Genomic DNA, 27,122 nt, shown 5'->3' with positions numbered 1-27,122 from the left:
TGTCCCTCGTCTGGGATCTGCCCTGTCCGCTTGCTCCAGTGCCACTTCAAAAAATCCAACTGTCTGTGAGAAGTCCTCTGTTTCACTGTCTTCCAGTGACTCAGAGTCTCTGAGACTCCTTCTTGTTGCAGTAGACTCTTCATTCAGTGCTGCTTCCTCAAAATCTGAGGCATCTCGTCTCAGTGTCGTTTCTTGAGTGTTCACGCTCTCTGCGTCATGCCACTCTTCCTTTATTGCGGTAGATGTGCCCTGCTCCTCTTTGTTGCCATCGTCATGATGACCATCATCTGGGTGCCACATCCCCAGTTGCTGTGACCCCTCATCTAACAGGTCGGGCGTCTCTGTGTTGTCAGCGATTGAGCCCACTTCGGACTCCTTGATGATCACATCTCGGACTTCCACAACCTTGCGTGTGTTGGGTACGTACACCAGTTATCCGTTGTCTCCTTCAGTGTAATCCACAAACTTTCCTTCCAGTGCCTTGGGTTCAAGTTTGCTGACATCTCTGTCCCTCTTCCTCATGAAGACTGTGCAACCAAAAAAAAATAGTTGACTAATTGAAAGCTTAGGTTTTATACCTCGAATCAGCTCGTCATTTTTCTTCTCGTCTCACAAACAAGTTCCTGATCCTTGTTGCGTGAAGAGTTGCTGCTCCCCACATCATCTTGGGAAGTCCTGAGTCAATGAGCAAACATCTTGCCATCTCCAGCAGTGTCATGTTGCAACTCTCGGCTAACCCATTCTGTTGTGTCGTCCCTGGTGTGGTCTTCTCCTGTATAATGCCTGCATCTAAGCAGTATGTCTTGAACTGCTCTGAGAGAAATTCCTTCGCATTGTCTTGCCTCAGCATCTCGGGTGTCCCCACAAAGAGAAAAAATTTCTTCAGGCTGGCCAGTGCTTCACTTTTTACCACTGCAAACACAAAGCAGAACCGGAACCCTGACAGTGACTCTACTCTGAAAGGTCCCATCACGTCTGTGAACACCCTCTCCAGCTTCTCTTCTGCTTGGGTCTCTGCCACTCTCGGTACTGGAGTCTTTGTGATCTTGGCCAATGCACACATTGCATAAATCATCGAGTTCCCCACTGTCTCTGGTGCATTCCTGACCACATCCGCTTGATTCAAAAGACCCAATCGTCTGTGCCACTTCCCTGCACTGTCAAGTTTCACGCTGTTGGAACTCATCTTGAATTCTAGAACGCTGCAGGGTAAGTAAAACAAATTTTTTTCTTGTGTTAGTTTTACCCGAGTTCCCTTCTGGAGTTTCCTGCAGCTGTTTCCTTTCTCGAAAGTGAAGCTATGTCCCAACCCCGTGCATCTTGAGACTGATAGGACTGTTTGAAGAATAGTCCGGCACACACCGAACATTTTCGAGTTCGCATTGGAATTCCCCTTTGTTTTAGGGTAGGCTGATCCTCATACAGCCTCTGCCCACCACTCTGGAAGCCTCTCCGTTGTTGTTTCTGACCACTGATTGAATGGGCACAAAGTCCAGGAACGCATACATGTTCGTCACTATGTGATTTGTACAACCACTGTCCACTAGCATGCCTGCTGTTTTCCACTGGGAAGGAACTGCCCAGTTTTCCTCGTCTGGTGAAGCAAATGTTGGACCCATTGCCACTGACTCCTGGTTGCCTCCATCTCTTTGTCTCTTGCATGCCCTGTCAAGGTGACCTTTCTCACCACACTTGCTGCATTGTGCTGTCTCCTTCCTCCTGCAGTCCTTGGCAAAGTGTCCAGAGATCCCACACACAAAGCAGTTTCCTTTCTTGGGTCCCTTCTTGAAGTCAGGCTTCACTACCAGTGCCACTGAACCACTTTGTCCCTTGTGCCTCTGTTCTGTGCTGTCGTGGAAATTCTGCAGCCTTTTCCTCAACTCTGTGAAGTTCGTTGCCGGGTTAAAGCTTTCCTGTATAACAAAACTTTCATACATCATTGCCAGACCATTGAGGACCAAGGCGTTGAAGAGGGTCTCTGAAACTGCTTCCCCTGCTTCTTGTAGCCTTGTGAGCAACTCCTGTCCTCTGATGAAGAAGCTATCCAAATCCTCAGTATCCTCGGGCTGCAGTCGAGGAAGTTGTGCCACCAAAGTCACCACTGTCGGCGTCTCCACACTCTGAAACCTCTCTTGCAAAAGCTTCCAAGCCTTTGCTCCATCTCCGATGCCGTCATCTCCCACACAGTCATGTCTCATCAACATGAGGGTGTGGCATCTAGAGTCAGTGCCAGATGGCACCACTTATTGTTCCGTTTCTCCTTGATGTCTGCAACTTCCTTCTCATATGCATCTTTCAGCAACTTGTGGTTCTTCTTTTCATCATTGCTCGCCCCATTGGCTAGTGGTGCAGGCTCGTTGGGTTGCTCCTTTGTCCCAAGTAGTGATTTGTAGAGTACCTTCGTCTGCATCACTGCCACAAATCTTGTGCTACAGAGTGGAAAGTCCTGTTCTTTTCCTGTGTAGGTCAGCAGCTTCACTGTCTGTTGATCCATCGTAGTTTGAGCAGGCAAAACAGTTGTGAAAAGAAAAGGTACTAAACAGAAAAGGATTATGAATGTCAACAACAATTTAACTTTGTTTTGGAAATTAGTTTTAAGACTTAGAAAATTGCTGGGCCCATAACCTGTTGGTTTATGGGTTTTGGCAAGCCGAATAAAAGCGTTTTTAACTAAGTAGAAAAATGAATTTCTCAAAATGAGAGAATAACAAGAATGATATTTTACAGTAGAATTTACAGATTTACAGGACAGATGTGATTATTAGATCAAGATGGTGATTTGATTTTGGGGATGAAAAAGGACTCAAAAATCAGCTGTATATATACCCATTATCAGTGCGAGAAAGTCAAGATACAAAACTAATCTTAGCACCACGATTTATAGTGGGGGTCGCAAGGGTTGCCCAATATGGTTTGCTTCTGCAAATCAGTCGCAAAGGGAACCATAAATGGAATGCATTTGCACTTTTCAAAGAATCCATTCACACTTCCGGAGATAACATAATCATTTAATACATGCTGGGAAGATTTTACATCAAATAATCTCACTCTAATATTAGTTATCTAGATTCACCAATTTGAACCGAATATTGGTTCTAAGCACCATTTCTTGACGATTCATTTATATAATTTCTCTGATTAAATTTAATTTCCTTTTTTTGTAATCTGGTAAGTTAAACCTTCTTTCTAATTCTCACTTAGTTTAAGACTATTGTTTGATCGATATTCTAACACCCCCCATCGAACACTTGCGAGCACTCAATTTTCTTGCAAGTTCACAGGAAATTGAACATCAATGTGAAATCTTTGCTGATGTGTCTACTTGTGCTATGGCAGCATTAATTTATCTACGGATTTCTGACATTAACACCAAACAAACAGAAACCAGCTTCATAATCAGTAAATACAAAGTAACTCCTTTAAAATCGTTGAGCGTTCCAAAACTTGAGCTTGAGGCCGAAAAAATCGGGATACGAATACTCAAAACAGTTCAAAAAGAGACAACACTCAAGATACACGATACACATTTCTGGACAACCAGTCGAGTTGTTCTTGATTGAATTGTTTCTAAGAAGAAACAGAAACTGTTTGTCGTCAACCAAATCCGAGAAATACACAAATCTTCAAAATCCAGTCAATGGCATTATATACCAACAAATCAAAATCCTGCAGACCATGGAACACGTGGCCTAAAACCAGAAAAATTATGTTCTGAATGGTCACAGGCTCCTGATTTCCTGAAGAAACACTACTCCGACTGGAACTCCGCATACAAAATAGTTTCTGTTTACGCTTCCAGTACAGCAAAACCGAATGAACCAGTCATTGACCCAACACGTTTTCGATCTTGGACAAAACTGCTGTTAACACTCGCAACTATTTACAACCTTCTCTTCAGAATTAAAAAAGAACGAAATAAAAAGAGCAGTACACTGCAGACGACATCAACCAAGCACACAGTTATTTAATTCGAATTTCACAGAAAAAATTTTTCCATTCAGCTATTCACTCGCTAAGAAGAGGACGTAAACTAGACTCTAAAGGCGAGATTCGATCCCTAAAACCGTATTTAGACAAAAACGGAAAACTTATATCACAAAGCCTACTACAATTTGCTCCTGAAGAGTTACAATTAGCTAAATTACCAATGAATCTTCATGCCAAAGACTCAATAACACGCCTGCATCTTGATCGAATTTCTATACACCAAGGTACCGAAGCCGTCAAAGCGTTTGATCAACAGCGATAAGTCGTTATCGGCCTAAGGAATATATTGTTAAGCATCCGATTTCGATGTTTTTTGTGCCGCCGTTTTGATGCCCAAAACATACAGCTGTTAATGGCTCCACTACCAGTGCGCAGGTTTCCTGATACTGTCTCCCAATTACCATTCGCTAATATGGGAATTGATTTTTTCAAACCTTTCTATATCGAAGACACCAAAAACAAACTCACGAAGTACCACGGCCTCATTTTCACATGCATGGTCACACGTGCCGCACATGTTGAGTCATGCCCTGATTTAAACACGCACACTTTTATCAACGCCCTCAAACGTTTTGCATCACGAAGATCAACCAAAACTTATTCTGAGTGACAACGGCAGAGCAATCGGGGCAAACGAAGAATTGAAGCGATGCGTTTGTAGTCTCGACAATCAACGCATTGCCTCCGAGCTTCTTATAAAGACCACAGTTCGGAAATTTAACCCACCACACGGACCGCATTTTGGTGGTGCGTGGGAACGGTTGATCCAAAACGCTAAACGGATCATTTTGATCATTCTAGGGAGCAAGAGGCTTACATCGGATGTCTTCCACACTATCATTTTTGAGACCGAAAGCATGCTGAACCCTCGACCCCTTACACATGCGGCTGACGTACCAGACAATGAAGAACCCATCACCCCATATCATTTTCTAGTGCAGAGACATTACAATTCAATGCCACCAGGAGACTTTTCATCAACCATGCCAGCATCCTTCAAGTCGTGGAGAAACAAACAGCAGCTTATGAACCACGTCTGGAGACGCCTAGTTAAAAAGTAACTTCCCACTTTAACGAAACGAAGCAAATGGTGCGAACAGACTGATTTGTTGAAAGTCAATGACCTGGTGTGGATTCTCAAAGACCTCACTCCGCGTGGGATATGGCCTCTTGGACGGATTGTGGAAACATTGCCTGGAAAAGATGGATCTGTACGCATTGTCAATGCAAAACCGGCTTACGGTACGTACGTCCACCCCGTTGCTGGTCTCGCAAGTGTTTTGACTGTTTAGCCGTTTTTTCGCTGATTTTTTTCTTGGAGCGGAAATCTAGGCAACGCGAGCTACCCTCTGGTCTCTTAGTTACATCATTCGCCCCTTCTTTTGTTTCATTTATGGGTTTCCTCTCTCTGGAGCCTGTTGATGATGCATCAATTCAAGATGGCAAAAGCCAATATTAGAAAAGTTGACTTCGTGGGATCTTGACTTCGTCCAAATAACACGTGTAAAAGAGTAACTCTCCAATAAAAGAGACTGAGTTTAACATTATCTTACTGAATTTACATTACTAGAAACGTGTTCTCTACACATAGAGTGCAGTCAATAAGTAATTTGCGCAAAAAGGCACAAAAATTATTGATAGTAAGCAATAATTGCTTCCAACTTTGCTTCGGATTATATGAGAAAATGAAATTCTTTGAGAGAATATGACAGCATTAACAGAAATGAAATTGACTGCAATTAAAACTTTTTGTTGATTTGGAATCAAGTTAAGTTTTGTGTTCCTAAGTTATGAAGCTATCAACGACACTCAACTTTTCTCAGTTTTGTTACTAACCATGACTAGCAATTAATTTCCATGTGCTCTTTTGGCACAAACGGAAAAGATCCATTCATTTGTAAGTGCAACTTGGGATTTCTTGATTTACACATGATTTAGAGAAAAATTACAAATTTTGAAGCAGCGAAATATTATTATAGTTTCAACTTACCAAAATATTAGAGAAAGGCTTAATGGGTTTTTAAAAGAGCGTATTGGATGCATGAATTCTGAATTAACTGAAATAAGAGTTTTCAAAATAATAATACGAACGTTCTTAACAACTTGTTATTTACCATCAAGCAGAACAATTCTGTTCCCCGAATTTTTCTCAACATTCGTTGCCTATAATAATGTAATTATGAGTTTGCAAAAATCTATGAGATTGCTAATGCCCAACCCAGAAAATAAGTTTTGATTACTCCAAAATTTTCCAGTCGAGATTTTTTGGAATCAAACTATTCACAGAAGAAAAATTGGTCTATTTTCAATTGTTAATTGTCATCTTAGTTTATTTTGACTGAATTACTGTTTTTAAACATTTCAGAGATCATACAAACTGAGTTTTTAGATGTACATTTTGTCACTACTCCTTCTTTGATGCAACTTTTTTTCCAATTTGATTAATTTTGATTAAGATCATTATTCAAATAAAAACAGTTATTTTCATAGTTCTAGTTCTAGTTTCAAAATTTTATTTCGTTTAGCACTAATAAAATTTTCAGTAAAATCTTTTTATTATGATAATTGATAAGACTAGAACTCAAGTCCCAAAAACTGGTATATTCATTTTCAGAGTAATTGAAAAAGTTAAAGTATGTAAATTTCTAGACTGGTTTGTGGTTTGATGTAGAGAAGAAGCTAACATTTTTTCTCGGGGGACATAGCAGTCGCGACTTTGGAAAGATCGGAATGTTAATTTGACAGTGTCAACAAGAAACACATTTTTCTGAAACAAACGTTTAAACGATGTGATCTATGTGATCTAAAAAATATATTCGACAATAAAAAATCACACAAACTGAAAAAAACTTTAGTCCTCAGAAAAAACTTTCTCCTAGTTTTCAGCTGCAAAAATATTTGGGTAATTGTTTAAAATCTTACACAATGCTCTTTCAAAAATAGAGCCCTGTACATTTTTTTCATTCATACTTATAACTGGAAACTGTCACCAGCCGTTGAAATTACGTTATTCAAGCAATCAGTTCTAATAATTTGAATTTAATCGAGCATTATTTCCATTTAGCACGTTCTACATTGCAATTATTTTCAAAAGTCAAACGCTTAAAAATACTTCTCATTCAGAAATAATATGAAAGACTTGAATACGATTTTAACCTATTTCTCATAACAATCATAACTTATCCAACTAATTTGACAATATACATACAAGGAATCTACAAAATTACTGCAAAATTAGTGGAAACAGTTTTAAGTGAATTGGATAATATGATGAATACTCAATATGTTGGAAAGATTGATCTTTTCTGTTTCCTCACGTCAAGTCGCATTTAGATATAAAATGGTTGTAATAGCTTAAATTGCACCTCAAATTTGAACAATTTTTCCCCCTTGCCGTACATGGCGAGCACTCGAACATTTTTTTTGCACTTAACACAATGTTCTTGTAACTTAAGAACGTGTCACTGATATCTATAGATTTTTAGTGAGTTGGTTTATGATCATCATTAATGGAGGGAAGGGCGAAATAATCGCTCAAATTCTTGCTTCGTGTACACTGATAAATTTGTGACTTGAGCAAATTTGGAGCAACGATTGGGTTCGAATTAGAGGCCCTTATTCTAAAGTATGCTTCCACCAACTTCAGGTAAGACTTCAGGTTTTCTTAATATATCGAAGGTTCAATCTATTCTCCCTAATTCTCAACTTGGCGGTATATCACAAAGAGATAATTTGCTTGAGGGGTCATAAAAACTTTTGCACTTTACAAAGTTAGGGCTCTTTCAGTCGTTGCGAACAATAGTGTCAATACTTCGCCACACTTCTCATAAAACGTTATTGCTCTTTTGTAACTGCATCTTTATTAGGGATGAAAAATCTTTACATATAGTGTGGACAAGTGTGACGGAAAGAGAATGAATTACGTCACTTGCATTGGTGAAAAACGTAACCATTGTCTGCGATTTCGAACTTTCAGTGAGCCTAAAGCGTATTGCTCGAAGTTGATTGGTAGTTACTTGTGACTCAATTCCGAGACAGTGAGCAATTACTTTCGTGAGCTGTGATGGGCATAGTTCCAAAACTGTGATGGGGTTAGTTGCAAATTTCTTCTTGACCCAAGTGTTGAGAAAATATTTCTGCAATTAATCGACAATTAAGTTCGATTTTATTTCGGTTCAACAGACATGCGGTTTTTATTTGTTAACTATTGCGGTTTTTAACCTTGGACGTTAGTGTCTTTGTGGACAAGGTGTGAGGACAAAAGTGGCGAAATCTTGTCACTGTTGCTCAAATTTGGTCAAAAACAGGCATACTTATGGTTAAATGAGAAATAAACCTGTGGACCTTCCACGAATGTCCGCACACGCTTCTATTAAATTTTGCCGTGAACAGGATTTTCACTTTTCTACAAAATAATCAATGAAATAATACATTTCATTTATAAATTTCCCTTGAAATTACTCATTTTGATCTTTTTGACAATTGTTATCCTCTTTTGCACGAAGGGGGCTGCTCTTGAACAGAATTACGACGAGCGATTTATTGACCAATTAGAGAAAATAACGTCCCACGCATTATGATAAATTAGGCAATGCTATGTCATATGATCGAATTATCCCCAGTGATTCTGGAATTTTTATCGTTAAGACTTGATAAATTGTCTTACAAAGTCTTAGTCAGGCGACGTATATAATCTTCTAAGTACTTATAGGACAATTTTTTTCAGAAATTTGTAAGATCTTTCACGATAAAAATTCTCAAATGTCTGGGGATAATATAAAGCGGAATGAATTTCCAACTGGCGGGTTGGTGGATGCACTTCACGCAAGCCGTGGCTTCGCCGCAATTCCAGATGACAACTCACCGCGCTTTACGGGCATAACGTGAACAGCGGTCCGCAATCGCTCTGAATTTTTAATTAGCCTATCTAAATTCTAGGCTACAATATTGTCGTAAATGATAGATTAGAAGGGGGCCAAAAAAATTCCATATTTTGAACTAAAACAATCTCTTACCTAGAATTTGGTCTCCGGGTGCGAGTCCCTCAATGAATGCATTGGACCCTGCCTCCACTTTGTGTATGTGTAATCTGTGCCCATAGGTTGTGTCTACAAGCAGCCCAAACTCTTCAATCGGACGTCTGAACAGATTGGCATGGTGCAAGGGCGCTTCTGAAATCATATGTCTTCCAGTGTCCAAAATGGTTTCACTTTAACTGATTTCTTTAAAATAAAAACTCACCCCCCCCTTCTCTTATGAAAGCCATTGGAACATGGGAATGCTAAATGTACTTAGGACTGACATACGGTAAAATAGATCGATGGATTAACATTCACACTCTTTAGTTTTTCCTAACCTAAATTCAGAGTGTCATCTTTTGTTCGAATGTTGTTTAAAATCAAAACTAATTTTACTGTAATCCAAATTTATGGTGGGGAATCCGTTAAGCGGCCGATTCTGGCGTCTGCTGATGGATAATATCTGGCTCCTGCTGATGGATAATATCTGGCGTCTGCTGATGTCAGTCCGAAGTACAGGTAGATTAAAATCATTTTAATAACCAAAAATGATTAATTGCTAATTACTCAGTATTCGCGATGGGGAGATAACCGCACGTCACACGCTAAGATCACAGAAAGCAAAATCAATCAGATTCATTACCAGGTTTGATAATGAGACCTTTATCTCGCAATATTCTCGGTAATCTTAGATGAGTCATAAAAGGAATTAGGTTAGAAACACGCCATTTCTACGAAATGGGGAGCTAAGAATCTGTTTTCAAGATGTCATGTGAAATCATTAAAAATTCGGGGCGAAGGAAAAAACGCTCTAAAAAAATTTCAGGTAAATTACCTGAAAAAACACGTGAACTTACCTGAACAGTTCAGGTAGATTTGTCTCACCTGAACCATACCTGAACACACATGAAAAATACCTGAGATTTACCTGAAACTTACTGCCTGACCTTTTACCTGAACTTACCTGAAAATTACTTGGAAAAAAAACACCTTAACTGTTCAGGTAATTTGTTCCAGCTAGAAACAACAGTAGGGCTGAAGATTGGGAAAATTTTATATTAGAGTTAACCGTAACTTTGCCAAACTTGAAAAATGACTGGACATTGCCTAATAAATGTGTCGATGTTTCACAAAAAGTGTTTTTTGTTGTGCTTTAATTTAGATTTATTTGAAAAAAAACTTTGTCGTTTCACTGCTGAATACAACAAAAACTCATTCAGGTAAAAATTTACTACCTGAGCTAAAGTTCAGGTGTGTTTCAGGTGCCTTTACACCTGAAATTCGCCCGAACTTCCGAATACCTGAACCCGGTTCAGGTAAATTTACCTGAACTTTTTTTAGTGTGAAAGGCCTCCATGAAATTTCACATAAAATATGAACATATATAGTTGGTAGTTTTATTTATAGTTGTCAACTGAATTATGACCTGAAGAACCAGCTACAAATTGAATTATAATCCAATAAAACAACATATTTTGCTTCGGTTTAAAAAAATTAAACTGAAAAATTTTACTTTAAACTGAAAACTGAATATTTTGTTTTCATACTGAAACTTACTTCATTCAGTTTTGAAAATTGTAGTTCACGACATTACTTTCTTCATTCAGTTGGAATAATTTCGGGACATAACAAAAAAACTATTTTGTTCAGCTGACAAAAAAATTAGTCTACAAGATTACATTTTACCAGTATTACTTTTTTGAACAATTGCCAACAGTGAAGTATGCTAGAATGGATCGTACCATTAGCCATGATTGTGATCTTTCTCATGAACTCGTCACTCTCTGATGAGCATGTTTTTCCAGAGGATGCCTCATCATCCGCATCTCTCGATTCATCGAATGTTGTGGTTCCACCAACTCCACCACTTCTACCTTTTCCACCTCCACTGCCACTTACACCTCCTGCTGATGAGTGAGGGTGGAATGCTTTGGTCGTTTCATCTGATGCTGCAAAATAAAACAAAATAATCACCTTTTTGTGTCAGATTTCGCATTATAAAGAGAATTTATTTGACTCCATAAACCATCTGTAGACTTTTAATGTGATGCGACTATTTGCTTATTGTTCCGACCCTCTTGAGGGGGGAGGAACTATATACTCAAATGGGTTTTTTTTGTTCCGTGAATTTTCGCCGCTCGATATATTCATCGTAGAGAGTTGAGACTGGTATCATTAGAAAGCTCGTCCAGTAGAATATGGAATTAAAAAGATTTTTTTAATTTTCGTTTTCTACAGGGAGTTATCGAGGTTTAAACTTCTGAGAAAAGAAGAGTGAATTCACGTTGTTTTTATTCACATTTTCCGGATTTTTTCATAAATTTTCGTCAATTTTGCTAAAATTTGTTATAATTTTTAAGAATAGTGTCGTTGATTTTATTTGTGAAGACGAACAAGCATTGTTGATTGTTTCGATTTAATTTTTTTGGTCAAAAAAACTGGATAAACATTTCAAAATTTAGCCTTTTTCATCAAAAACAGCACGAAATAAGCTACTTTAGTCCACTTTGATTAAATATGCCGACAGTACACCCCCAAACAACACTCATACAATCTTTTTAGACTCAGAGGGGGCTATTTCTACTTCAGAGTCCGCTGAGAGTGCTCTGTAGTTAAAACTTTGCCGTTTTTTGCTAACTTTACTCGTTGATTATCAAAAATGCAGAATTTATTTTGAGTTTTCAACTAACAAATTATCTATATCTACAACATTCGAAAAATCAATTGTTCCTAACGGACAATAAGTATTAGCAGGGCTAGTTTTGGGCCATTCTTGGACTGTTACAATCCAAAAAAAATCGGGTTGCAATCAGTCGGTCTTTTTTTTTAAAAAAAAGACATTTTTTAATAATAAAGAACAGAACATATCAAATCAAAGCTCAGTAGTGATAGGTCCAACCAATTCGCTTGCTAAGCCAATGCATTTAGTTTTTTAATTGAAAGTTTACGGTCGTTTCTTTTTTTAAAAAAAAATAATTGACTTTTCAATATATAATGGCTTAATTATTCAGGTTTTTCAGGTTTTCTAATATTGTCACATTATCACATTATTGACAGTTCTCATGTCACCTTATTAGCATTCAGAATAAGGTACAATTGAACATATTAAAGTCCTGAAAGATATGCATTATCGTTTTAACGGCCTCGACACCTCTTTCTTGAAGAAATCAATTGAATTTTTTAATTTTGTCTCTAACTGTCATTTACACTTTGTAGTTTCGTTCGTATGAAATTTCCTGTATAGTGATAGCTTTCATTGGCTTTTCATGGAAGAATAGAAGAACCGATATTCTGTTATTAGTAGATAGCTGATGGCTTTCACGACTTTGAAAACAATCGTTTTCCAAAATTAAAAAAAAAACTTTTTAACTTCGCAACTTTGTTCTTTTTATGTTTCTTTTTGTTACCTAATCTCGTTAGTTAATTACAGGTCAAATATGACATTATGGGTGTCAAGGGAATAAAAGGGATTGGTGTCCCAAAATCTTTTTTTAAAGAATTTGTTATGACCTTACTGGCTTCGACACCCGTTTTTCACAAAAAAAAGTAAATTAATTTGATTTTTGTCATATTTGACGTTCTTTTTGTAGATGCAAGAAATATTCTGGATAATTACAGGTCTCGAGGGCTTCTTTTTCATGAATAAACGACCCTATTTAAATAGCTCTTTTTGTAATTAATGCCTTTCATGACATTGAATGTAATTTTGTTTCGAAAAAAAAATTAAAAGTATTACATACTTTAGCACTTCGCTTTTTTGTCTACTTGTTACCTAGTCTTACTAATGAATGGCCACGTACTACATTATAGCTGTTTGAAGAAGGCGCAATCAAATATATTTTGAGTGCCAAAATTTGGCTTGACGGTTTTGAAAGCGTTTTCTGGCAAGTTTCAATTGAAATTTTGTTTGTTCTTTGTTGTTCTTTTTAGCCGCTTTAAAAAATGAATAAGGACAGGTCCTAATTCCCTTCTATAGAAGCAGTGGTAATCGTAAATTTGTGGTAATATTAATTGATTCCTAATGGTATTGATTACTTTGAAGTTAACTGTTTCAAAAAAATTAGTTAATTTTTTTACTTTACTGTTTTTGTTCTTTTTTGTATAGTTGTTACCAAAAATTTTATGGACTTGTCGCATATGTTTTCTGGTGATTTATAAGTTATTTTTGTTTAGTTTTAGGTTTATCTGACGGTATGTTGACTTTGTTATTAATTTTAGTTTTTAAGAGGGACATAAATTTTTTGATGTTATTAATGTTTGTTGTTGTTGTTGTTGTTTGATTTTGCTGTTCGTCTTGACTCGCTTTCTTAATATTGACATATTACAGCAATCTAATGCATCAATTTTTACTCCAGTGAGTTATTTGTTTTGGAGGCTATCTTATCGTTCATACAGAATTTTTTGAAAAAGACTTGGGCTTTTTTGGGATTCGCAAAAAATAATTTTTGGGTTTTTCTATCTGTTCCTCATTTGGTAGACAATTATGCCAAAATTGTGGATGGGCGGGGTCGGAACCTTATGTGCCATCGCACATTACCGAGCCGCCTTGTTTAAAGTTACAGGTTCGAATGTTACTGGCATTAATGTTTGACTTTGTCAGAGACAAATAAGGTTGCAATTATCAAATACCTTCTAGTAAAAAAAAGGTTAGCTTCAGTTTCATCCGCCTGGTGAAGTCAAGATAACCTTTAATGAAAGGGAGCGGTGAAAGGATACTAAAACATTTTTAGATCCATCAAAGACAGTTCAATTTAACTTTCCTTCTATCTCAAATAAATTGGCCTTTGTATTGGTGAAGTCCTTCTAGATGGCATATCAAGTAGAACTACGTAAACATTTGAGTTCTAACATTTAACGACTGATCGGCAACTAATCAAATATAAACCTCCATGATCAACTAAGTTATGCAAATTTTTGATACCTCTTGTATTCAGCTATATACAATTATTGGCCGCATGGTGTCCACAAAATAGCAACAGAGATAATTAACTAGCTTTGTGATTGTTTAGCAGTTGTGTTACTATCTTTCCTCCCATCATCTGGTCTGTCTTGTCCAAAAGACGTCATGCCACCAGGTCCACTTACTCCACCAATAACCCCACCCACACTCCCAATCATGGCATTTGCTTCCACATGCTGCAAGGCTGGACCTTTTCCTCCTCTTATCAATGTCATCACATTCCCATGGACAACCTGCAGTGGACCAGTTGAAGGCAGGAGGGATCCAGACACTGGCAGAGAGTTTCCTCTGGGAATATGGCCAGACGTGTTCTGGACATTCATGGCTTGTATCGTTTCAATTGCTCGACTTTCGTGACCTTCGCTTATGCTCACTTTACGACTTGTGGGTTCGCTTTCTCGTCGAGGGCTTTTACTCGGATCCCGACTGACGTTGCGACTCGGGTCACGACTTCGGGGTCCCAAGTTTGACACTGATTGGGCACTGAGGAACACACTGGGTTTAGGGCCACTATCTGCGCCAGAATTAGATTGCTGTGGAACTAAGAAAATTGGATCGCCTTGAAAACTTTTCACTTTTTGTCTTCCCATGGTGGTAGTAACTTCTGTGTCCCTTGTGGAGATTGGGTTGCTTGATAGGAGAGAACAAATGATTTCACTCGGAATTACTTGGGGCGTAATTTGCACATTTGAGTTGTCAAATATGTTCCTTCTTAAACAGACATTAACTTAATTGCAGAGACCTCGGCAGAGACTCTCAGTGGTACAAAATATAGACGTTGACAATATTCAACACATTGACAAAATATAGACCTGTCTTAAATAGTGAACACGTCGCATACAGGCGTGCTTTAGTTTTTTAACCTGATTTTAATTTTCCACCATTTTTGCTACGCAGCAAATCATTTTAAATATATATCGTTAAAAACGACTTAAAAATTTTCGCTAGGATGAATCAACACCTTTATATAATGCTAATTGGAATAATTTCAAGGAACATTTTTCCTATCCACTTAATACAAATTCTAGTGTAAACGAAGCAACGGAAAAATTTTACAATAGTATTTTATCGGCAATTAAGTCCACAATAGCGTTGAAAACTTGTCGTAGAAGTCTGGCCCCTCTTTATATGTCTTCTCAGTCCATTCACTTAGAAAACAAACTTTTGACCGCCAGGAGACAAAGAAATGCGCCTAAAGTTAACATTTTACCAAATCAACTCAATAGTTCTCTTGAGATAGGTAGTCAAAAGTTCGTGGAAGGATCAAAATTTTAGAATCCAATTGAAGACTATAAAGTACTCAGAAATATTTCAAAGGAAAACTCAAGCCCAGCAAAGATGATGTATAATGAAAAACACGTCAATGGACTCCAAAACACATATAAAACTTTCAACGAGCATTTCGCATCCGCTTTATGATATCACCTTGGATGATATCACCAACAACAATCATCAACGATTTCCAATAGATAATCCTTGATACAATCCAGCTTAAGAGACAGTCCAGCCGTAAATCGCGAATTAACTAAGTCACACCCTAGAAAGCTACAAGGCCAAAACAACCAACCAGCATAATAGCAAAATCAACATACTGCAACAAAAACAGAGACATACTTCATCACATATGACAACATACTACATCGAAGGAATAAATGAAGCGGTTAAACACGACGACGAAATAGAAACTGGAAACACCTTTCCTCTTTCATAAGAAATATTTTTAAAAAGCCAAATTTCTCAATTTCAATGTTTTTGAAATAGGACTTGAAATTATCGAGGCAGTTTTTTAATCAAATTGTAACTATATTTGAAACAAACAAAAATTAACAATAAAAAACAGTTTTCAAGGATTAGATTAATAATGAATAGAAGAGTCCGTCTCGGTTTCCAAAGGTTAGTTTAAAATGGGTATTCATTCGGTCTGTAGGCTTGTGAAAAAAAAAGTTTTCAAAATGTAAAAACTGAAACTGTTTTTGGTAGTTAAAGTGATGTAAAAGTTGTGTAAAATATTAAACAAATGAGTAAAAAAAGACTATCTTATTAGTCAGTTTTCTTTTCCTCATGTACTCTAAAAGATAGGGCACAAAGTTTTCAGGGACTAACAAAATGGGTTATAATTTTTTTTTCTATATTTTATATAATAAATTGTGAAATCCCTATTGGTACGTTAAGAACGAAGAAAGAAAAGTTTATTCATTGCTTGCCTTTCAATTGATACGCAACAATTAAAAAAGACGGTGGCAATATTCAAAGAAGCGATCGAATATTTAAACAATTTCAAATAGATCACCTGTCGCCAATTGGTAGAACTGCAGAATGTGTTTCAAAAATACTTATTTTTTCAGCATGAGGTGAAAAACTAATTCTAGGAACAATTTGCTTGCTGTTGTGTCAGTTGCTACAATAAAATGGCAGTGATAAGGGCAGAGATCTCTGTATCTAGGAGAGTTTTCAGAAAACAAATTGAAGTAAGTGTCGCCATGCAGCTGACAAGCAGCAGAAATTAATACTTTGTAACTGATATCAGTAGTTAAACAGCATATGCCAAAGGTTTTATATTATTCTTTAGAGATGGAACGTTTTCTTGAACGTAATTGTTTTAAAACCGGTTACAGTCCGTCATATTTGTTTGTTTTTTGTGAATTTTCGCATGGAAAACTTTCGCTATTTCTGAGACAGAGAACTACTCACATGAAATGACGCACAGAAAAGTGAGGAAAATGAGACATTTGATAAAATTGTTTGCAGATTCATTTTAAACAACTGCACAGATCCAACCATGAATAGGTTTCAAACATTTACAATCTTTTTGCCAGTAGAAGCCCTTTTAACGTACAACACCTCAAGCGATACCTTTAAACGTATCACTACATTGAAAACAGACATTTTAATAGCCTTAGTTGACCTCATATTGGAGAAAAATTTTTAAAGATAGCGAAAGATATATACCTACCAATCTTGGAGGAAGGAGTCAAAATATCCAATTTTTTGTCACAGTACTTTTGTGCGACCAAATTGTAGTTTTACCAATATATCATTGCTGTTTTACCAATATATCATTGCTGTATATCATTGCTGCAAAGTTAAAACTTCATAATACAAAAGCTCCAAGGTAAAATACAAAAGCTTTTTCTGATCTTAAAGCTGTTCCGCATGAAGTATCTTATGACTGATTATTACATCAATTTAATAATAATAATTTTTTATTCTGTTTTTTTTCTTATATAAAATAGAAAATAAAGATCTGCATTAGGAGTCATAGTTAGAATTCAACCTCCAGAGAAAGAGGCACTTGAAAACGGACCAGACGGTCGAATAGTGTCCTCTCTGGTGGTACATGTTGCTTTAAGAACACTTTGTATATAATCTATGATGCTTGTATTTGTAACACCAGGAAACAAGTTATTATTATTACAATAATTTGCTATAAAAAGGCCACTGATTTTCTATTCTGTGTTAGAGGACAAGTTTTCTCGTTTTTTAGCGGTATTTGAGCATACGCAACTAACCAAGTATATTAATTAACTACATGACCTATTTGAAAGTTTGGTGATAACGATCCAAGTCTTTGCTCCATTACATTATTGCATACAATACAGCTTATAGCCATGGACTTTTTTGCCCACAAAGGAGAAACAACAGTAATTTCGGTTAGGTAATTTTCAGAGGAGGACAAATAAAAAGGAAACGAGCGCGCTGCATGTTTTTGAAAATTGTGAGCTCTAATTTGAGCTTCTAAAATCAACTTAATGACATTCTCTCAAAAATGGCTTTGGAGATCAGGTAAGTTTATTGTATCCAGCATCAATTACTCCTTGAAGCACTTTCAAGGATGTTCAGATTATTGATAACCTCAAAATTACTTTTTGATGGATCATTTTTTTTCAAAATCCGAACAAATCAGCAATCCAATGGATAACGGAAAAGTTGTCAGATGGGGGCAAAATCTCAGATAGACAGATTGAGAGTTTGATGCAAAAGAAAAAACTCAAAAACTTTTTTCCATGAAACCTGACTTATTGGCAGCAGAATTGAAACTGATATTTTTCAATTTTTTCTTGCATTCTGTAATGGAATATAATTAATCTGTAAATACGTAAAACGAATTCGCAAGCAAAATTTAAAACAGTAATATATACTTGTACCAGTCGAAAGAAACTATAGCCAAATCAGAAGTTATTTTTATGTTTGTCACAACACGAAACCTCTCACCTTGATTTGAAATGTTGTACAAGAAAAAGATTATACCAAAGTTTCATTTTTGGCTAGCAAACTTTAAGCAGCTGGTTATAAAAGTTATATAATAGTTCAAAAAATCGTGAGGATGTCTTATAATGGTAACAGCCATAATGTTGTGGACATGGGCTGGGGAGGGAGGGGTCATTAAAATATATGCTCACTTTTTGATAGGTTCTTCATCGAGGAGTCTGTCGAAGTATCCTGGAGAACAAGAGAGTCCATCTTGAGTGACTGGGACATAGTGGTGGTCATATCTAGCAATGTTCCTCACTGAAGAACTCTCCAATGGTGACACGCACCACCACGCCATTGTAAACAATGTAAACAGATTTAGATGTAAATAATGCCTTTTTCAAAATAAATGTAACTATAGCTTAACTAATAATCAACAGCTAAACATGAAAAATTGTATAAAGTTGACAATTGGAAGACAACTTTTTCTAAACAATTTTTACTCGCTGTTTGGGTGAAAATAAGAGTTATTAGAAACTGTCAATTGAATAAAACAAGCTTCTTGCAAGAATTTGGCAAAAAAGACCTGGAGTTTAACTGAAAGAACCTTAGAAAAAGCCTAAAAACATACCAATTAATTCCATTAAAAGTTTAAATTTGTCATTAAAAGGGTAAACAAAAAACTGATGGCTTCATGTCAAAAGTTCAAGTTGTTTAATTTAATTCATAGAAATTTTTCAACACTTCAACAGAAAACCACTCTATACGCTTACTTTTATTACTTCTGTGAATATGTTTACAAGAATATTGTAGACAACCTCTAAAAATCTAGAACATCATATTCTCGATAAGTTGGATTAAATGTACCAAAAGCAAGTATGAGTAGTTAAATGCGGTAAGTATACTTCTTCAAATGAAACTTGATAAAATAAAAATGCTTCCGTGTTTGATATGAAAAAAAATATTGAACAACCAAATCATGTCATAACGTCTCCAAATGTTTGAATGCGATCAGGCCTAACTTTCACATTTATTTTATGTGAACGAATGTATATATTGCAAAAACAATGCTATAGTATAGTACTGGTCCGAATTCCCTCAATTGCAAAACTAGATCAGCTTTAGAAACAGTTTCAGAGCAGTGGTAAGGACAGGAACAATGCAACATTGCAAAAGAGTAAGCTAGTGTAATTATATAGCATTTAATAACTTTTATAGCTATCGTTTATATATTAAACAGCGAAAAAGATAGACTACAAAAAACTACGCACTGTCTTTGCCATATCCACTTTATACGTCTTAACATACCATGCATGATCTTGACATTTATAGCAAAACATGAAATACCTCTCCACGATCTTGATCAGCAAAAATCTCTTAGAAATTCTTGACAAGATCTTGCAAAGATCTTGATGAGCCAAAATTTCTGAGGAAAAACTCAAAAAGATCTTGGCAAATAAGCTTTTCACGTTGCTCGAAATCTAGTTCTTGGTTGTGTTTATGATAAGAAATATCACGCTTTAGCATGTCTCTAATCAAGGCTGTTAAGTTTGGTTTACTTGGTAACAAGATAATCATAATGTAGTTTGGTGTGAAAAAAATGCAGCCAAATAATTCAAAGCCTTACTTGAAATAAAATAAAAATCTTCAACATGAGACACCTAACAACTTAAAAATCTTCAACAATGAGAGAAATTGGAATTAATTGTCTGGATAACTGAGTTTGGCCGAGTTGAAATTAAGTTAAATCAGTATAGGTGTAATTTATAATTGTAACAACCAGTGCACCTGTTCTAGCAATCAAAACTCACTCAAATTCAACTAACCCGATAATTGATAACCAAACACAAAACGACATTAACTGCCAAATTCTTCCCCAAGTCAAGTCAACTTCTCAAAACTGCAAATTCACTTTTGCAACTTTGGTGAATGGGTGATCGCTATACATAATTCAGCAACTATCCATCGGTAAAAATAGTTTAAAAAAGGGCACCAAAAAGAATGTCGCCTTCAATTTGGTTAAATTTGCGGCCATTTTATCGGTTGCACTGTGTTGTTAATCTGGTTATATACACACCGCCACAATGGTCGCAAAATACGCCAGAAAAATCTCCGCACCGGTTAGATAAAAAAGAGCCAACGAGGGATAATATAAAGCATTGTATCCTTTATTTTAGCCGTGTTATGTGTTTTTGTTCACTTTTTCCATACAGCATTCTTATTTTTCATTCATTCCATTTTGTCAACTTGAAGATATATATAATTCTATCTCGGACTAGTTATAGCTGCACAAATTGTGTAATAGCGGTTGTCAAACATACGTACGTCTACTAAGTTTTTAAATTAACTTGAAATAATGGACAAATTTTAACTGGTAAAAATTGTTATTATGTTTAAGTTTTGTCAAATTCGTTGTAAGTTAGCACTGTGCTGACTTTAACATATGCTATGGTTAGATCAACATTAGCACAATACAAAACGATAACTAATAGGTTGAATATATCTTTTTTCAACACGAGCTGACACCTAAAACTGAGACCCACCAAATGAGAGGACGAATTTAAACATCAAAATTAAAATAAAAATTTATACCCGAACCGAAATTTTCCCCCGAATTGTCAATTACAACAAAAAGACGTGACAAAATGTTTCCTTTTCCCATGAATATGTGTGATACGTATGAATACTTATATATATATATATATATATATATATATATATATATATATATATATATATATATATATATCGAAACCTTTATGTGTACTTGATTATTTTTATCCTCTATTTTAATATTCATATCATGCGCTTATAACTAAAGTTATGACTTTTTATTATTCACGTATAAAAATATTCCCGCTAGTCTACTATATTATTTCATATGTTGTTCACAGTATTTTATTATAAGTAATCAGAAATTCACTTAGTCAATCTGAATTCAAGTTGCTTCTGCAAACGCTCTTAATTTACTTGAGTCAAAGTTAGCCGTGGATTCGCATCGCGATTCCAAGAAACAAATTCTGTAAAACACACTTATTTACGGATTCGCTCTGCGATTCCTATTACACATTTGAGATAGTGTAATTGCGACACAAATCCAAGTCTGCTTGCAAAGCTTAAGTATAACATGGCGCAGTCAGCAATAAAGGACAGCGGCAAATCTCCACTCGGAATTCAACCCTTCTGGGAAAAGGCAACCCTAGAACCCCCACTTCGCTGGGAATATTGGAGGACGCAATTAAGACTTGCAATTCTTGCTCGTGGAGGAATTGAAGTGGACCTTCTCCAAGCTGATCCTCCAGTAAAGGTTCTCTTGCCCCCCGAACCAGCCTATGAAGACGCAGTTGACAACCCGACAGCACAATCAGAACAAGATCGACGTACCCGCAACGAACAGGCAGAAACAGCGTGGAAAAATCAGTGTCAACGTATTGAAGCGGTCGGCATCTTATGCGGAGACAAACCGTGGAAACTATGTGATTGGAAAGCCTCTTCATTGATGTACCTGAGTTTGGAAATGGAAGGGCGACGAGTCTTCAATTCAAAAAATTCGACTGTCAATCTCGAAGCAATCTCAACCAAAAATCTTTGGGATGTTTTAAATACAACCTTCATTCGGATTCATAATATAACTTTTGATCGGTATCTTTTTCCTACACGGAAACAACAAAAGGGAGAACCAATTGAGAAATTCTATGGACATCTCAAAGAACTTTCGGAAAATTGTGATCTAGGAGAAAAAGGAGATACTATCATCAGAGACGTTTTTATCGCAAACATGCAAAACGAAGACATCCAAAAAGAGCTTCTAAAAGAAACAGTAGACCCTGATAAAGCATTAGCAATAGCAATCAACATTGAAATGGGTACCCTCAATCAACTCAAAATGAAAGCCAACAAAACTGAACTACATTCAACCGTCAATCAAGTACAACGGATGCGCATCGCGAATGCTACTCCCTTTTCAACTATGAGTACAACCGCACGGAAAGAGCCCGCAAATTGTCACTTTTGTGGATCCAGTTGGACTTCTGAACACCGTAATAAATGTCCCGCTCGGGGAAAGAGATGCAATAATTGTGGTATTGAAAACCATTTCGCAAAGGTTTGTCGTTAACCTAAAGACCCCAATTCGTACCCAAGACCTAAGCCACGAGTCAATAATGTAGAAAAAGATGACCAAGTTGAGGATGTCAATCAAATTTCGGCAGATTTTGATCCTGATTTTGAGTCAAACTACTCATCAGATGAAGATAATTGTGTAGCTGTAGCATCATCAACGGATTTCACAACTTCGGGGGCAGCGATCAATCTTCCTGTAATTTTTGGTAATACATCAGCAAATGTTTTGGTGGATTCGGGCAGCGTATGCACAATAATAAACGAATCATTGGCAAATTCAATCATTTCCCACGACTCAAAATCGAAGTGGATACGCGAGGCGAATCCCAGACAATTGAAAACATTTTCGAACGAGCCTATTCATACGGTACGCATTCTTCAAACTTCAATTCAAAGCGGCAATTGGTACGCGAATCCAATTGAAATTCAAGTAGTGGCGGATGGTCATCGTTCACTGTTGGGTAGAGATTTGTTTCCCGCACTTGGACTCTCGATTCAACAATCAAATAATCAAATGATAATCAATCAGGTAGAACAAGAATACTGTCCAATTAAAAAACAGATTGCAATCGATTTCCTTGATCTAATCTCCAGAATCGGTAAGTCCAAAGTACATACAGTTCGTTCAAAATTTCACAAAAATTATACCCCATCACATAAAAAAGGTCGCCGTGTCCCCATAAATCTGTTAGACAAAGTATCTGACGAGCTAAAGAAACTTGCAGAGCAAGGACATATTGAAAAACTACAAGAATATTCTGATAAAAACTTTATTTCTCCTATTGTAATTACAGTTAAGAAGGACAAATCTGTAAAATTAGCTCTTGATTCGAAAATTCTGAGCGAAGCGATACACAAAACAAGTATCAAATGCCAAATATAGATAGTCTTAATGATTCAATTTCACAACATTTAATGACTCTAATCATGGGAAAGATGTTTTTTTCAACAATTGACTTAAAATACGCATATAGTCAATTAAATTTGCATCCGGATACCGTACGTCATTGTAATTTCAATATCATTTGCGCCGACGCAACAGGTACGTACCGTTTTAAAACGGGATTTTATGGACTTACGGATATGCCGGCAGAGTTTCAAAAGGCGATGGATTATACACTGGTTGGGTTGTCTCATACATACTGTTTTCTGGACGATATAATTGTGGTTAGCAAAGGTACCAAGGAATCGCACCTCAAATACGTTTACAATTGTCTGCAGAAACTCAAAGCCGATAACCTCAGAATTAACTTAAGCAAATGTCATTTTGCGAAACACCAGATAGATTGGCTTGGTTTCACTTTTTCGCAAAGTGGTGTTAAACCCATAGAATCTAAAACAGCAGCAATTGCCGAAATCAAAGCTCCTAAGACATTGAAACAATTGCGTTCATTCCTAGGTAGTGTTCATCATTTAAGCAAATTTATTCCGAATCGGGCCAAATTTTTTCATCCTCTTCGGCCTTTGTTAAAGAAAAATGAAAAATTTCTTTGGACCGAATCAAACACATTTCGAACACATCAAAACTGTTATTGCAAATGCTACAGAAAATACCCATTTTAATCCAACACTGGAAACACGCATCAAATGCGATGCATCTCGCCAAGGTTTAGGCGCTGCGCTCGAACAACTAGATTGTGAAGGGTGGGAAACAGTGGCTTTTGCATCTCGCTTTCTTAATAGCAACGAAGAACGTTATAGTATAAATGAACTAGAATTGCTTGGGGCGGTTTGGGCCATCGAATATTTTAAATATTATTTATTTGGAAAGACTTTTACGATTTTGACAGATCACAGAGCACTTCTTTCCGTTTTAAAATCTCACCGCTGCAATAAGTCCTACAATAGCAGATTAACACGTTGGATTGATCGTTTGTTACCATCTGATTTTAACATAGAGGATATTCCTGGTACCCGAATGGGTTTAGTTGATTATATCTCGCGCCAACCGAACCAAAAAGCAAAAAGCGTCACTCAATATGATGAAGAATTCATGGTAGCAACAATTTCCCGCATTCGCGACGCAATTACATCTTTATTTAGTCATTCAAATAAAATTCCTTTCCATAAGCGACCCATAAACAGCAAAAACAAGTTACAAGTCAACAAGACGCGCGTCCACTCTTGCAAACCTGCTAAAAGTAACACGCATAACTCAAATGCCTCAAATAATTCATTCACTACTCGAGCACAAGTACACAATTACAACTCAGCATTCATTTCTCAATATAATTGCCACGCAAATCACTTGCTTCAAAATAATACTGCACCCGCATCGCAAATCCAGTCTAAACATTTCAATTGTAATTTAACCGCAAAACTAGAAAATAAAGTAAATCACATAACAATGTCTGCTAATGGATCATCGCAAACCAACCCTCCAACTCCTCCGCATACCCCTAGAGTAACATTTCGCAATCAATCAACCCCAATAACAACTACTAGTGCAAACCCCAACAATAATACCCAGGCCTCATCATCACCTGAAATTCAAGATAATGAACTGTCCAGGGAGGAAGTTTTTGAGAGCAACCTAAATCAGCTCTTTACGAAGTCGTTTCTAGCAGTCTTGACTAGCAAGGACGCAGTGCTAAAGGAGATTAGAGATTGTGTTATCCAAGATGACGAGGCACGATGCAAAGAAGTCAGCCCATACATCCACTCCTTTTGGAAAGACTTTCATGTGCGGTCCGGTTGCTTGTGTGTCGGCGACCGCGTCGCCATACCCAATTCAAAAAAGGAGGCAGTATTGGAATCACTACACATGACCAACCCTGGTAGTTGGGGGATGAGTTCTCTATCCCAATATGCATGGTGGCCATATATGCATAGAGAAATTTTGGCTAAAGCATCGGATTGCGTTCCATGTACTGATATTGGTAAGAATTTAAAACCTATTATACCAAAATCTAAATGGTATCCACACAAGGCTTGCCAAGAACCAAATGAAGAAATTCAAATTGACTTTGGGGGTCCAATAACGAATGAAAAAGATAAAGACATTTATATTTTGGCATGCATTGACCGTTATTCAAAGTATCCGATAGCTAGATTTTTTGAAAAACCTAATGGGACAAATGTAGTAAAATTTCTCCGAAATTACGCTTATACTCATGGAATTCCACGAACAATAGGTTTAGACCAAGCCACTTGTCTAGTAGGTAAACAAGTTACAAATTACTGTAATGAAAATAATATTGACATTCTCGACGCACCGTCGGAGATCATAGAGCTATTGGATTAGTGGAGCGAATGATACAGACAATAAAACGACGGTTATCCTGCATGAAAGCTGAAAATAAAGATACATTCGCAACATCTAAAGCTATTAAACAAATAATTTCTGATTTACGTATAACAAGACAGGAAACAACAAAGAGAACACCATCTGAAGCCCATTTCGGTCGTCCGGCAAATACTCCTTTAAGGAATTTTAGCACGTCTCCCTCCAGTTTAAATTTAACTTATGAAAAAATTATTAACCACTATTTAGATGCCGATACAGTTCCTGTAGATGACTACCTCGATGACGCCGGATGGACCAACCCTGAGAGAAGCGATCTGGACATTGAAAAATCCATGAATAAGGCTCAACAGGACGCAGGCCTCCGCTATCGTGATTCGGACAATAAGGAATCGCGGTTCATTATCCATCCCAAACTCACGAACCCCATTCCCAGAACAGAGAAATCCTTAAATGTAAAGTTAGCGCGGAAACTACCTAACAAAAATAGGGCCAAAAGACAGCTCGCCGGGCTATATGAGGTTCTCAAACCCGGATCTTTTGTAACAAAATTTTCCCCTACAACAACAATCATCAATGAGCCTGGACGATCCCCAGTGAAAGTTAGAGATATCGATCTGGCAAAGTTCGGCACAAAAGCAGAAAGGTCTACTAATCTCTGGGCATACGCACAAAGATGTCCTGCGCCTAACGAACAAACAACGGAGACAAAGATCGCTAAACATAGTAATGATGTCAAGAGACAAAAGAAGGGAGAAATCAAAATTCGCCATGGCCATCGAGATACCACCTCCGTTGTTTCATCCGTGAACTCAAATGTCTCTCGAGCCCTCACAGTCCGTAAACCCGCTAAGCCGCATCCCAAACGATGTCGTAACACGGCTTCGTCAAATGAAAACGACAATGCAACAGCTTCGGAACAACCGTTGATATCGATAGTACCCGCCCCATCAATGTCCTCATCACAAGATCCAGTAACGTCCTCCGACCCACAAGAACAACAAGCAGCTCAAAAACGCAAACGGCCTCAATTTTACGGATTTGCAGATGGGGACTTCTCTCCTACCAGTTCGTTGGCCTCATCCAGCTCGAATAAATCGAAAAAGCGAAAATCTAAAAAAGAAAAGAAGGGCTCAACAAACGAAAATACAGTAGTCGCAATGATTCAAAATGAACAATCAAGAATTCCCTCCCCACCACGACCTGATATCCAAATTGGTCAAGCTTCACCACCAGATTCAAGAGTTCGATATTATGAATATGAACAAGAACGGGAACTATCTGTGTGGGATGCAGAGAACGAAATTTAAACAAAACTGTTAAAACTGCGTAAACTCACATAAAATACTTTATTTATTTAGTTCTTGTTTTCGCTTTACGAATCCAGTTTTAAATGGATACATTAATGTTAATTTTCTTCGGTTGCTGTTCAATGTATTATTTCTACTTCATTCATGTATTCGCTCCGCGAATCCACTTGTTATTGTGTGTGTATGTTATTTATTCATTTCAATGTATTCATTTTGCACGTTATAAACTTTAAAGCGTATTCGCTTTACGAATCCAATTTTTAATCACACTTTCATATTGTATGTGCTGT

At 36.9% G+C, this 27,122-nt stretch overlaps 1 protein-coding gene across 6 annotated transcripts in view; it reads right to left on the bottom strand.

Moving 5' to 3' along the window:
• LOC142354611 (uncharacterized) overlaps nucleotides 1–20,402 on the bottom strand; it is a 32,902-nt gene extending 12,500 nt beyond the window's left edge. Inside the window, exons 1-5 of one of the 6 annotated variants that reach the window (XM_075406944.1) lie at nucleotides 19,674–20,402; nucleotides 18,366–18,742; nucleotides 14,000–14,676; nucleotides 10,748–10,954; nucleotides 9,003–9,158 (exon numbers count right to left, since the gene is read on the bottom strand). In XM_075406944.1, coding sequence (XP_075263059.1) covers nucleotides 9,003–9,158; nucleotides 10,748–10,954; nucleotides 14,000–14,676; nucleotides 18,366–18,514 — 1,189 coding nt within the window. In that variant the 5' untranslated portion in view covers nucleotides 18,515–18,742; nucleotides 19,674–20,402. Of the gene's footprint in view, nucleotides 1–9,002; nucleotides 9,159–10,747; nucleotides 10,955–13,999; nucleotides 14,677–18,365; nucleotides 18,776–19,673 lie in introns of all 6 variants that reach the window. The other 5 variants (XM_075406945.1, XM_075406947.1, XM_075406948.1 and 2 more) reach the window with 5 other exon arrangements.
• Nucleotides 20,403–27,122: the final 6,720 nt, after the last annotated feature.

The sequence above is a fragment of the Convolutriloba macropyga genome, chromosome 15 (genome assembly GCF_964194025.1).
Source record: "Convolutriloba macropyga chromosome 15, txConMacr16.3, whole genome shotgun sequence".
In the NCBI taxonomy this organism is placed as follows: domain Eukaryota; kingdom Metazoa; phylum Xenacoelomorpha; order Acoela; family Convolutidae; genus Convolutriloba; species Convolutriloba macropyga.
This window is presented reverse-complemented; position numbering and strand designations above follow the sequence as displayed.